The 14,461-nt window shown below is 42.8% G+C and overlaps 1 protein-coding gene across 1 annotated transcript in view; it reads right to left on the bottom strand.

Moving 5' to 3' along the window:
- Positions 1-7,033: 7,033 nt before the first annotated feature.
- The window catches only part of LOC145341980 (leucine-rich repeat-containing protein 36-like), a 77,095-nt gene continuing 69,667 nt past the window's right edge, over positions 7,034-14,461 (bottom strand). Inside the window, exon 14 of the mRNA XM_080187097.1 lies at positions 7,034-9,428. Coding sequence (XP_080043223.1) covers positions 9,236-9,428 — 193 coding nt within the window. The 3' untranslated portion in view covers positions 7,034-9,235. The remainder of the gene's footprint in view (positions 9,429-14,461) is intronic.

Genomic DNA, 14,461 nt, shown 5'->3' with positions numbered 1-14,461 from the left:
CTATTATAAAGATTATGCTCATAGAGCCTGTCAGACTGCTAAACAGCTTATGAATCTCTTCACTGTTTCACACTGCTCCCCAAGGGAGGAGTGTTTGCTCATTTTTATTTTACTGAAGAAAAGAATGTGTGCACTGAGGAAAATAATTATTCCTCTTTCAGAAATCCATTTTGAGCATTAAGCGCTTCCAGCAAGATGTAAAATAAGCCCCCCCCCCCCACTCTGTACCAACAAAATGCTTCCTCCCAATCTTGGATAAGTACACTGCAGAAGAATACCAATATGCTATATAAGTCACTTTGTCTGTAAGTCACTTTTTTGAATGAGGATACCAACCAGTGTTAAATTAAGAATGATTTTGCAGACATACACACTGGATGAAGACAGCGCCTGAAATTTTCATCCCATCAACCCGAACTGATAGACTATGGCTCAGGTTGTGAAAGTTCGCTGCACTATCTAGGTCTTCATTTATATTTATTTTTTAAGTAACATTTCCATCAACATCAACTTGTGTTCTAAGGAATCTTTCCATGGAGACTACTTCACTGAGCAAATTAAAGAGGCAATGCTTAAGAGACAATCTGTTCTTTTTTCCTATTAATTCATCCAAGTACACCAAAATAGCTAGATATGATTCTCCAACTAAGACCAATGATTTTTACGACATGTAACATAAACTGCTAGAGCTAGCAACTTGCAAAAGTTTTTTTAAATAAAGATGGGAAAAGTACATTGTTTTCTTTGGAGTAACTACCAACAATTGATACCACTGGTTAAGGTTGGGATTGAAGTCTAGGAGTTAGCAGTTAAGAGGTTAAAGGTTTCAGGAATAATATGATTAGTGCATTCTGCTCTAACTACATATATTGCTACTGACATCCACTAGTATCAACAAATCTGTACATCCTCCTAGAGAAAAAGTGTAACAAAATTTAACTTGCCTTCCAAAGAAAGCTTTTGTCACAAATTGTCAAGGCAGAAAACCTAACTAGAGGCAGATTATCTATAATACCCTGTATGAGCATTTTGCGACGTCTCTAAATAGATTTCTGGCTTTTTTTTGTCAAATTTCTCAAAACAACAATGCCTGTCTAACTTTGCGCGGTGGAGTTGGATAAGTTGCAAAGAGCTTGTCCCATTGTTCTGCTCACTTTGTTTGGTCCTCCATTGGCCGAGGAGCAGACACCTGTCTGGTTTGGATGAGGTGCTGGCTGGTGGACTGTGCCCCTGCCTGGCAGTTGGTCGTCTGTCACTTACAATAACGCAGCGACTCATGCTTTCCACCGATGCGAAACAAAAATAACATCGAAAAAACAGTTGTGAAGAAAAAAGTATCACTTTTGGAACAATCGATTTGCGCCACTGGATTTACCGCACTGCATTTACCTCAGTCAAATGGTTTCTCAGTACTTGCTGCCGATACTGTCCGTTTGGATTCCCTATTCTTCCCGAGACCCCTCCAAATATTTTGAACTAAACCGTCTCCAACACCTCGCGCGTCTAACGACCTCTACGCATGCGTATCGCTCCGCGCTCCCGCGCGTGCCCAGCGTTCGTAAGGTGGAAGTACGAGAAATATTGGAGATGTTAAATAAGTACCTCGCACCTTCCTTGCAAAGGAAGACGATACCATCCAGGCCGAGGTGAGAGGAAGTAACTTGTATATCATAAGAATTTACAATTGAGAAGAAGGAGGTGTTAGAAAGGCTTATCTTTACTTAAAATTGATAAGCTACCCGGATCAGATGAGATGCATCCGAGGCTACTGAAGGAAGTGGGAGCGGAAATTGTAGAGACACTCGGAATAATCTTTATCTACTTTAGACGCAGCGGTATTGCTAGAAGGTGGAGAGTTATGAATGCTACATCCTTGTTCCAAAAAGGGTGTTAGGGAAAAAGCCAATAGGGAAACCTCTGGAAACTATAGATTGATCCAAATTCACATAGAGAAGTGTAGGGTAATTAAGGAAAAACAGCATAGAGTCATTAAGGGAAAAGACTTGCCAGCAAAATTCTAGCTGCATGGAATATAAGAGAAAATAGGCACTTGGATAAGAAATTGGTTCAGTGTAGGGAAAAAGAGAAGTAATAAATAGTTGCTTTTCAGATTGGAGGAAAGCTTGCAGTGGAATTCCCAAGGGATCATTGTTGGAACTCTTGCTCTTCATGATATACATTAATTATCTAGACTGTAGTGTTCAGGGCATGATTTCAAAGTTTGCAGATGATACAAAGATTAGAAAAGTTGTCAACTGTGATGAGGACAGTCTTGAATTTCAAAAGGATCTATTGGTGGATTGGGCAGACAAGTGGCTGATAATATTCAAAGCAGAGAAGTGTGAGATGATTCATTTTGGTGGTAACAATATAGAGAGATAGTGTAAAATAAATAGTCATTATGTATATTTAATGACTTAAATACACTTTTTATTTAAGTCATTAATGACAGTGTGATGATAATCATGCTTTAAGTGATTAATAGTGCACTTATATAATACGTTAGTTCATTCTCAGTTGAAGTATTGCGTTCAGTTCTGGGCACTGCACATTAGGAAAAATGAAAAGGCACTGGAGAAAGTGCAGAAAATATTCATGAGAATGATTCCAGGGATGAGGAACCTCAGTTCTAGAAATGGCTTGGAGAAGAAAAGGCTGAAAGGAGATCTGATGTAAGTATTCAAAGTCTTGAGGGCATGGTCAGGGTAGATAAGGAGAAACTGTTCCTACTGGTGAAACAATCAAGAATGAGAAGGCATAGATTTAAAGTAGAGGAAGCAAGTAGAAGAAGCAAGTGATAGGAGGAAGAATTTTTTCATGCAGGGTTAAGATCTGCAATATAGTATCTGAGAGCATGATGGGGGCAGGTTCAGTTGAAGCATTCAAAAGGAAGTTACATATTATCTAAAAAGGAGGAATATATAATATCATGGGGAGGGGGGAGGAGAATACTACTAAGCAAATTAAGAGAGCTGGTGCAATTCTCCCAAAAGATTTCTAAATGTCACAACAGCGAGAATAACAGAGTAATTGCACTGGTCCCTTCAACGCAGTCTGCACCACGATCCACCCACACTGTGCACTAAGAGAGCTACCATGCAAAACATGTCATTATGGAGTCTCCAGGACCTTGACACACCTGAAGTGGCTGCAGCTGTATGCCATTAAGAAGAGGGAATTGCATTTAAATGCTGCCCCTGCACTCACAACCAGTCATGCCAGGAAGATGGCAGTGACGGCTGCTGGACAGCATGGAGAAGAGGTAGGCCATCCTGTATCCTCAGGAGGGAAGACAACCCAGGAGCAGGGATTCCAATGCAACCTGGGAAGTAGTGGCTGTGGCAGTTAGTGCCTGCAGCCTGACATGCAGAACCAGAGGCCAACACCAGAAGATGACTTAGCTTGTTCAGGCTGCAAAGGCGAGTGTCCCATCATCTTGTTCTGGCATCAGACCTGTTTGTCACACCTGGAATGTCCACCTTGACCCACTCCTAGACACCGCACAGCTGTCCAGCACCCGACCCCTTAGCATCTTCCTGAAATTCCTCTGGCATCCCCAATCACAGCCCCCACCTGGTGAAGCATGGTGCTGAACAACACCCCTGGGCCTGCCAGCCATCAAGCCCTCAATCATCTGCTTATGTCACGACAGGAGAAGATGGCGCTGAACCACAGAGAGTGGGAGAAGGCAGGCAGTGGAATCCCCAAGTTACGTTTTCTGACTCCTTTTCAAGAACGAGTGATGAATCTCATAAGGAAGCCACTGAAAGGGCTGTGAACGACTACGATGTTGGCATGTGCCACAGAAGTACAGATCCTCAGTACATTCATCCATATAAACCTTTCTGATGTAAGTGTCAAATTGCCCAGATACTTGTCCCTCCCTAGTGCCATCTGCATAGGAATAGTTTGAAGGTTACCAACCCCCCATTACAGTCCCAGAACCCCTTGCTTGGTGCAGATTGATCCCACAGGGAGGTGTACGGGCACAGGTCTCAGGAGGATCTGTGCGTGAACTTTGCGGTGATGAGGACCTCCCAGATCCTTCTGACCTGCTGGACATAGCCATTGCTAGTCCAGCATTTTCCAGAGCCTCCTTAGCAGGTTAACAGGTTAGCTGTAAAGACTTGCATTCTAATAAGTATTCTGTAAACTGTGTGTGACTTTATATGCCCTTCTCTGATCAGAACGTTCCACACACCTGATGAAGAAACAGTATTTCCGAAAGCTTGTGGGATTACTATCAAATAAACTGGTTGGACTTTAACCTGGTGTTGTGAGACTTTTTACTGTGTTTACCCCAGTCCAACGCCGGCATCTCTACGTCATGACTGCAGGACTGTGCCAGAGCAGTCCAAGCAGTGGAAACACTAGGCCGATGCACCATTCAGTAATGGACTGTGTGGCAGTGTGGACCTCATTGCAGCGGTCTCTGCCTCGGTCTCAGGCCTCCAGAGTGATATCATCAGCTATGGCTTCAGCCAGTGGCCCTCGTCATCCATGGGCCATCTCAGCAACTCAGGGTGGTCCTTAAAGTCCCAGGGGATGTCAATGTCCCAGGAAGTAGCTGTGTACATGCTTGCTGAGAACTGTGCACACACCTTCAGGATATTAATCAGGTGGTCACACGTGATCTTCACATTCAGGGAGTGGAACCCCTTCCTGTTGATAAAAAGGCACTTCCTGATTCCACAGGGTGACATGAATGGTCCCCTAAACCTGCAGCATACTTGCAATGGTGGCGAAGCCTTCAAATGGGCTTCTTGTTGGGCCTGACTCAGGTCGAAGTGGATGTACTACCCTGCTTGCGAGTACAGGACATCTGTTTCCTCCCGGATACACCTGTGGGTCCGCAACTGCGAAATGCCACACAAGTCCCAATCGGGCCCTGGAATGACCCGGTGGCATTGATGTTAAGGGCAGTCGTCAAGGGCCATAAATGTTGCACTCTCCATGCTTCAGCTGAGGCTTCAGAAGCAGATGGAATTCAGCAGCTTATGGAAAAACATGCGTGTCCTGTACAGCCAGGGCTTTCTCCTCCGCCATCATCTGCCCTCCTCCTCTAACCAATGCATAGCCAGACCAGCAGATCCTGTTGTCCTGGTGCAGTCTCCAGGGTTGGCTGTGCTGCGGGCAGTGACATCTGTTGACTGCCACGGGAGCAACGATGATCGTTGCCAGCTCTGCTGGCTCAAATCCAAGAATCATTCTTGCTTTGCAGAGGGAGGACATTAGTCCCTCCCTGCACCCCATGTCTCTGTGGGTCTGGATCCTGGCAACCAGACACCATCTCCAGTACGCCACCTCAATTGGTTGCCAACGCCATTGCCTCCAGTGGGAATAGGCACTGTTTCCTCATGGTCGCCAAAAGCATTCCACACAGCTGTACCATCACTTCACATGATACCTTCTGCACCCCGGTGCAGTTGCTTGCTCACAGGTGTGTGGTGCACAGCTGGACCCTGCTCAAATATGGACCCATAATACCACAAGCTGGTAACGGCAGTATGAGACAGACTGGGCTCAACACTCTGATGCTCAGGTTGATCAAGAAGGTTTATGGAAGTTCCTCAATGAAAAATGTTTGCAGTATACACATATGTATACATCTGGACATTGGTGCAGAATGGCTTCCAGGCATGGCATCCTGGTCAGACAGACAGTAGGGAGGTGCTTTCCTAACCCTCACGCGACAATGGTTATTGTAGGGAGCGCCATTGAGTTCATGCAGTGTGCGGAGCTGTGTTAACATCTGCCGAGTTCCCTTAATTGGAACAATAGCTGCCAGGTGCTTGTGACTGTTAGCGGGACCTGGGTTGGGATGTCAGTACTAAGCCACGGACACCCCCAGCAGGGGAAGGTGGACATTAGTGGGATTTGACCTTGACCTCAGGAACCCCTCGGGTCTTTCAAGCAGGAAGAATGCTCGCCACACGACCCCAACAAGCAGTGACCCTGATCTGAGGACTCCCAGCCTAAGCCCCTGTGCCCATGATGGGCCACACCCCACACCATGGCAGTTGCTGAATCACCCTCTTGCACCCTGGAGGTTGGTGCACAGCGCTACTCACCTCCTCACTCTCCTTCACAACTCTGAACTACGCTTTATAGGAGCAGTAGTGATTTCTGCCTGTGTGACAGGCAGTCTGGGAGATGGGTGCTTTGCAGGAGATGGGTAGGTCACATGCCAAATTCACCAACATGGAAATGCAGTCAATCTCATGCTAATCAGCCTCATGGGCCCTTTCTGGGCAAGAATGGGTGTGAAGCGATTTGTGCCATTAGAAAAGGGCTGGGAGAATTGCAAACTGTTTGGCATTGGGCAAAACGGATTTTTGGTCTTCCATGCTATTCGCCGGCAGAAGTGCAGAACAAGGAACAGAAAGAATTGGAAACACAAGAATTAAAGTTCAATTTAGTTTTACCTCAGAAGTCCGTAGTGATGGGATTTAGAATTATAAATCCATTTTTGTAAGCCTGTTGCTGCACGACCATCTCACCCCTCCTCCGCCTCAAATATTTATATTCTGACATCATGGTCTAATGCATATGAAAAGGGATTATAGTAAATTCTGAATCTACATCATGTTCGTTCATTCTTCTCTTTCAAAAAGGGCAACATCTTTCATCTAAAACCAATCAACTGATAACATCTTAAGACTGGTTAAGTTTGAGATCTGTCCTTTCCAAAATTAGATTTTTCGTTCAAGTTAAGCAGTGAAATGATTTTAAATCCAACTGGGGTTGCTGGCTGTTACTAGTTTCATGCAACAGTAGGTTTATTAAAGATCCAAACTACATTAACTTATGGTCAGAGTAAACAGCTTAAAGTAAGTTGCATTATTAATTTTGTGGGGTAAGGTAACTAACCAAATAGGATACAGGAATTATCAGTAATCATAAAAGAACTTGAAGTAGACAAGGAGGGACACAAAACAAAGCAAATATCTTAACATATTTTGTTGTAAAATATCTTCAAATCTACAAAGGCATTTGATTTTTTTGTCATCACTAAGACTTTTAATAAGTTATAGCTCATATTATAATGTACAGGAAATTTACACACTAAAATTAGAATTAAAATGTATTTACATCTATTGCACAAGTGCACAGTACTTCAAATATTTCATACTTAAACATTTTGATAGGATTAAACAGCACAAGTAAGACACAATTGAAACTGGGAATAATGTTCAACTGTAAAATTGAACTCATGAAATAAAAACTTTGCCATTAAGAGCACACAGGCAGTCTCCTGTCAGTTCCGAGGGTCTTTTGAGTCAACAGCAAAAAAATTATTCATTCAGCAAAATGGGCACTTCACTCATTACAGGATGGGTGATATGGATGTTCTTTTGAGGTTGGTTTAAGGTATATTTTTGATACAGAGAAAAGAAACCCCTACTTTGCATCTAATCATGATCCAGTTGACTTTGTAATGCTTGATGTTGACATGACTATTTCTTAGTGCTAATGGCCCTCGCATTAATGAATGCAAAATTGACCTAGAAAAAAAATGTGATCTCCATTGATGCACGAGGGAAGACAAAGAAATGTAAATCTTGAGACTAACTTGAATATTTAAAGTTCATTCTGACTCCCATTTGTTATTTTAGTTTACTCTTATCCAATAATTAGCTCCTGTAAACATCTCATGAGTATCGTAGAGGCATACCTTTCATTTTCAGGGTGATGAGATGAAAAATGTAACTGGACTGTGTGGAGGTATTTCAATTATTATAATATTTTAAACAGCTTACTTAACACTACAGATATCCATTGTTCTGAGACATCCATACTGTGAAATTTAACACAAGATGACAGTAATAAAACCATACAATATGGAGAACAGCCACTGGTACAAGGACAAATAAAATAACAAAAGGAGATTCCACTTAAATGCAAAAACTGAGATTATGCTCAAAAATATTTGCTTTTTTTGCAGCATAATGTGTAATGAAATGGAAGGGAATAATAATTACAAAACTAAAACAAACTATATTTATGAAAAACAGTTTCTCGCAACCAGAACTATTTAACCAAACGGAATAATAAATTAAATGCAAATTCATCAACACGCACAATGTTCCAAACACTCCATTATCATCATGTATATCAATCCAAGTGTATACAGACTGGCACAAATGTATATATTACTTATATATGTACCTTTAAAATATAGAATGTAAGGCTGACTGAACATGATTTAATACTTCCACTAAATAGGCAGACACAAGATTTACAAAAAGCAAAATACTGCAGATACTGGAAATCTGAAATTAAACACACAATGCTGGAAATGTTCAGCTGTTCAAGCAGTATATAATGAGATGAGGGGTTAATGTTCCAGATCGTTGACCCTACCTTCCTCTTGCACAGGTGCTCCCTGACTAATTCCTGCATTTTCTGATTTTACTTTACTCAATGATCGCTGTAGTTTGCATAACAGATGTGGTGCTGTCACTTAAGGTTCCACTGGTAACAGTTTTTAAATTCAGACTGTTGAACAAAATAAATATGTGAAGCACAGTTAAGTGTCAATCACTAACTGTTCTAAAATACATCATCAAACATTTGGAACAATTGGCAACAAATTTACAGATTTGTTCATGACTAATGGTGCATTACAAATGATTTGTTTTTAGAAACCAGGTGAAAGTATTGCACAACTATTGCAATGCTGAAGTTTAACTGCCAAGTCCTACCCGTATAGCCAACAAATTTGAACCTAAAATACAATTTTCAGATCTTAGCAGTTTAACAATCAGTATAACAAATAAGTACAAACAAACTTCCAGAAACTTGACACAGCTTTCATTATATTTTCAATTCCATGTTGTTGCAAATTCTACATCTAAAATTGGTTACAAATAGCACAAACAATAAATTTAGATGAATATAAATATTGGGGTTGTTGCAGAAGAAAGCCACTCAATCATTACTGTGAATTAAAAAATGCTATCTAATGTTCATTAGTTGTGATCATTTCACTATCACAATGCATTACAAAGCTAATCTTACAAAGATAGCACTACTGTACAAATTATTTATTTCAAAGTAGTCAAGCATATTTATTAACAGAATATTTATTTTACAGTTCAATTTCAAATTCTCTAAATGAGGCACCCCCATGGACTGAAAAAACACGATTAGCTCATATACAATTTCCAACAGACACTAATTTAATTAGAATTAGGCATTTTGATTTTAGTTACTGTATTATACAGCAATTTTATTACAGTATATCAGAGTTACTGTGATGGCTACGTTTGGATGATAAGGGCAATTCTGTGATTCCTGAAGGTACGAGTTTATTCCATGCTTTTGAACGTTGAGAACCAAGATGATACGGTGTGTCATTGTTTTGACTTGTACAACTGCTTACATTCAGCTGTTGTTGTAGGTAATTATTGGTCGATACCAGAGATCTAAGAACAAGACAAAAATTACCAGTTTACCAAACCATAAATAATATTGCACTTCATTGTTAGAAAGTTCACAATCTTCTGACAAAATGTATATAAATTACAACTGAGAGTTAAAAATAAATCAATACAAGCAGAGTAAAAGATGCCATCATTCCTTATTGCCTGATGATACTACATTACAGCATTAAAGTATTAGGCTACTCAGTTTTTCTGACAGTTCAGTGAGTTTATCCTTTTAAGTAGTAGTCACTAAAGAGGAAAATCTTCAGCCCCTTGGACAGAAGTAGTGGCAATGCAATCAGCTTCAGAGCTCTTGTGTTAAGGACGAGAAAAACAAGTCAGTCAGAACCGATCTTGTTCACTATCAAGTGACCCCTGTTGGAAGTGCACGTATATGAATACAGGATGAAGGCAAAACTGAGTTTATCCTTTGAATAGCTTGTTAATATTCTTTGTCAAACCTGACACTTAAATAGTAGCTACTTGAACAAAATATGGGAGGATATCCAGCTCTGATGGAATCGAACCACATTCTGATGGAACTCTACTAAGGAATCCTGCTTTCAGGAAAAGAGAAAGGAAGAGGTAAAGATGAAAAAAAAATCTAATAAGGTTTTAAAAGCAGTTGTAACTTTATATCACAACCTACATAAATCATCCTACTCGACTATTATTTTACAGGCATTAGAAATTTGCATCTTTTCAGAACATATAGTGAAAAATGTATATGTTTTTACTCATATCTTAAATAATTATTTCCAATTGGAACTCTTTCCCATCTCCAGTTGTCAGATAACCTTCTCTAGGCCACTGCCTTGTGTTATCAATGACCAATCGCTAGGAGTAGTAAGAAATGCAGTGTGAAGTAGATCCCCATTGATTTTTTTTTCTCCCTTTGGAGAAGTCCTTGCTCATAAGGGCATTGCAAAAAGCCTGTGGAGAGCAATATTGTGTGTGTGAAAACTGCAGGTAACAACTTGAATCCTACCATTCTATATTAATATCACAAAGCCAAGTCTCTTCTCACAATTATTTCCAAACAATGAGAATGCTGAAAATAACTTTAAATGACTTTCTGTTGCAAGAACCAATACACTATATATAAATGAATGGTAATAAAAATAAATAGTCAGAAAAATAGTAACCTGCAGTGGTGAGATAAGAGGCCTTTTCCCAAGCAACTTTCAGCTGTTCAATTTGTATTAACAAGTTTACCACACTTCAATTATGGAATGGTTTTCTAATTAATTGTAAAATATATATTTTTAATTACTTTCACAGTACAACAGGTCAAAAGAAAAAAGATGCCAAAAGTGATAAAAGATCATTATTTGTTTCAGTAGCTTTAAAGATGCAGCCATGATATTTGAATAGCAGCTAGTTAAGAAAAAAACAACTATAATTAAAGCTTTGAATTATTTTGCCAAAGTTGTTATTATTGTGGTACCACATTGTGGGCATGATCTTCCCAAAAAAATTCTAAAGCCACAATCTTTCATCCTTGTCCCACCCATCATTCAGCAAGGTGAGGTAGTAAGATTGCACAGGTGGCGAAAAATCGGGTTTGCACCCGTTTTCTCACCTCTCAATCTTACTGGCCCTGTTTTGCACTTTCTGGGCACCAAGCTTATTTAAATGTTAATGACGTGATTTACACGTCATTGGTGAGTCCAGGACAGCATTGTCCAGGCTCGCTTTCACTTACCATCTCACCAATCAAGTTTCACACCAGCAAGAATCACAGCTGGTCTCCATCAACAATGACCAGTTATGATAGCCTTACCGGGGGAATTGGAGGCCACTGAAGCCTCCCGAATAGCTGGACAGTGCCCATCATGCACCTGGCACTGCCCAACTGGCAGCATAACTATGCCTGTAGTACTGCCAAGGAGTGGGACCTGAGATTCAAGCACTCTGCAGCCAGCTTCACTGGCAGGATTAGCTGCCCCCACCACTGGCAAGAATCGCATCTGGGCTCTTTTTTTGCATTGAGTGCTATAAGATTGTGACTCATGGCTCGCTGAAAAAATACATTTTCTTGCTTATTTGGCAAGAATTTGTTTTGAAGGTTACGCCCTAAGTGTCAAAAAAGTCTAAAAACAGGAGTAAATTGTGCCTTTTTGGCACACCCTGCATTTCAGTCATTTGACACAGTGCAATTCTCGCCAGCGTGGCAGGCTCAAGCATACGACTCACCAACCTGGCTGCAGCATGTACCCTTTTAGAGTGGGGCTCCATATAAATAATGACGCACACACAGTCAATCACATCAGGAATATGGCACCCCACAAAGCAGCCCCACAATTCAGGATGGGGGAGCTGGATGTCATGAAGGGCAATCTTCTACCATGGAGAAGGCCGGTGGCCCAGAGTCGGGTTAGCGAGGCGAAAGAAGACAGGTTAGGAGTCAGACTTGTATGGCATAAGGGCAGCATGCTGCATAGTGAGTCAAACAGCTAAACCAACCCAAAGCCATGGTGTGATACAACAAGGACCCAACCCATAGTGGAGCGTGAACAAATGGTGGGGGGTGTTGAAGGCTTCCAGGAATATGTGGGTAGGTGCGGATTGGAGTAGCAATGCACCACGCCCTCTACTCTTTGAACGTTGTGGCAATGAACACCTTCCTTGTTTCCCTGCCCTGTCAGATCCTTGCCGCAGCATGTCCTCCAGTCCCCAGCTCCCTGTTGCTCTCATCTTCCTGTGTCTCCTCTCAGGGATGTCCACCTGGTACTCCTCCTGCAAGATGTTTCCCCCTGCTGTGCCAAATTGTGGAATACACAGAACACTATCATGCAGGAGATCCTCAAGGGGGCTGTACTGGAGAACCCAACCAAAGCAATCCAGACAGCGAAACTTCATTTTCAGGAGCCCGATGCACCATTTAACGATGGCCCAGGTGGCAACAGGTGCCTCACTGTAGCAGGTCTCAGCCTCGGTCTTGGACCTCCACACTGGCGTCATCAGTCAAGACCTCAGCACATAGCCCTTCTCCCCCCAAGAGGCATCACAGCAGCCTGGATTGATTCTCAAAGAGGTCAGGGATGTCAGAGTTCTGCAGTACCTAACTGTCGTTCATGCTCCTTGGATGTCATGTGCACACTTGCATGATATTTATGCAGTGGCCACAAACCACCTGAACATTCAGGGAGTGCCTTTCATTTAACATACCATCAGGGGATGCAGTATGGGGTTCGCAGGGCAATGTGCATATCTTTGATGGCCCCCTACATGTGGGGCATGCCAGCGAAGGTGCTGAAGTTTGTAGCCCAGACTTCCTGTTAGGCCTGGCCCGTGTCTCCGGAGCAGTGTATCTGGTGGCTGTGGTGAGTGTTGGATTTACTTTAAATGCTTTTTGACTGCATTTCTGGTTCGCGGGGTTTCTGTGAGTACTTTTTACTTCCGTAGCAGAAGTTAGGCAAGGGGCTAGTCGGGAAGGGAGAGCAGGGGGTATAAATCTGATACTCACCCATGAATACATCTCATCGTTCTCCGGAGCAGTGTACCTGGTGGCTGTGGTGAGTGTTGGATTTACTTTAAACGCTTTTTGACTGCAATTCCGGTTCACAGGGTTTCTGTGAGTACTTTTTACTTCTGTAGCGGAAGTTAGGTGAGGGGCTAGTCGGGAAAGGAGAGCGGGGGCTATAAAAAGACAGTGATAGACAGCGGGCAGCGTCGGGAGCGGGCAGCGGAGTGAGTGGGAGCTGAGTGAGAGTTATAAGGGCTTTGGCTCGCTGGGCTTAGGCGAGAGCAGGCTTAGACAAGGTGAGTTGCAGTTTCTATCTTTCCCGTGTTGCATTTCGGCACATACAAACCCAAGCGAGGTTGGGACATGTCAGGGGCTATGGGGAGGAACGTTAGCTGTGACAGGTGCCACATGTGGGAGTTCTTGGAGGCATCACGTCTCCCGAAGGCCCACATCTGCATCAAATGTTTAGAGCTGCAGCGTTTGAGGGCCCGGGTCAGGCAACTAGAGGTGCGTTTAGAGGATGCATTTCTGGTTACGGAGAATGAGGAGTTAATGGCTATGAACCATGAACAAGTGGAGGTCCCAGGGGCTGAGGAACAGGATGGGTGGATAACTGTTAAGAGGAAGAAGAGGAATAAGAAGAATAGTCCTGGTCCAAAGACCACCCCAGTGGCCCCCCAAAAGGCATCGACAGGGGTACAAAAGGAAAGACAGGGGGGCCAGAATGACTCAGAGGGAAGGAAGGGGGCTGGCAATGAGATAGTGGTGGGGGATGGGAGGGTCAAAGGAATTGACAGGAGGTTCTGTGGGCAAAAGCGTGACTCCAGAATGGTAGTCTGCCTCCCTGGAGCAGGGGTACAGGACATATAGGAGAGGATAGAGGGAATTTTGAAAGGAGAGGGGACCCAGGCAGAAGTAATAATACACGTAGGAGAGAGGGAAGTAGGAAGGCAGATGTGCGCAGGCAATTTAGGGAATTGGGGTCCAAACTGAAGAGCAGGACCTCCAGGGTGGCATTCTCTGGGCTGCTGCCTAGTACCAGCAGGGCTAGGAATAATGAGATCGTGCAGCTGAATGCATGGCTTAGGGATTGGTGCAAGGTAGAGGGCTTTACTTTTGCAGATCACTGGGAAGTATTTGTGAGAGAAGGGCACCTGTACAGGAGGGATGGGGAAAATTTGAATGGGAGGGGGAAAAACGTCTTAGCAGGGAGGTTAGCTGTAGTGTTTAGGCAGGGTTTAAACTAATAGGGAGGGGGGATGACACTGATAGCTCATTAGACATTGGGGTTGGGAGTGAGTTGGGTGATAGGGTAGGTTTGGGTGAAAGGAAAATTATCAGGGCCTGGAGGGTTGAACTGTGTCTGTTTCAATGTAAGGAGTGTGACGGCTTAGGGCCTTAATGTTCGTGAGGAATTTAGATGTGGTGGCAGTGACGGAGACGTGGTTAAAGGAAGGGCAGGACTGGCAGCTGAATGTTCCTGGGTATAAGTGTTTTAGGTGTGACAGAGAAGGGTTGAAGAGAGGTGGTGGGGTGGCATTGTTAGTAAAGGAGCATATCACAG

The sequence above is a fragment of the Carcharhinus amblyrhynchos genome, chromosome 4 (genome assembly GCF_965287045.1).
Source record: "Carcharhinus amblyrhynchos chromosome 4, sCarAmb.v2.hapA, whole genome shotgun sequence".
Lineage (NCBI taxonomy): Eukaryota > Metazoa > Chordata > Chondrichthyes > Carcharhiniformes > Carcharhinidae > Carcharhinus > Carcharhinus amblyrhynchos.
Note: the sequence above shows the minus strand (reverse complement) of the source record. Positions and strands in the feature narration are given on the sequence as shown.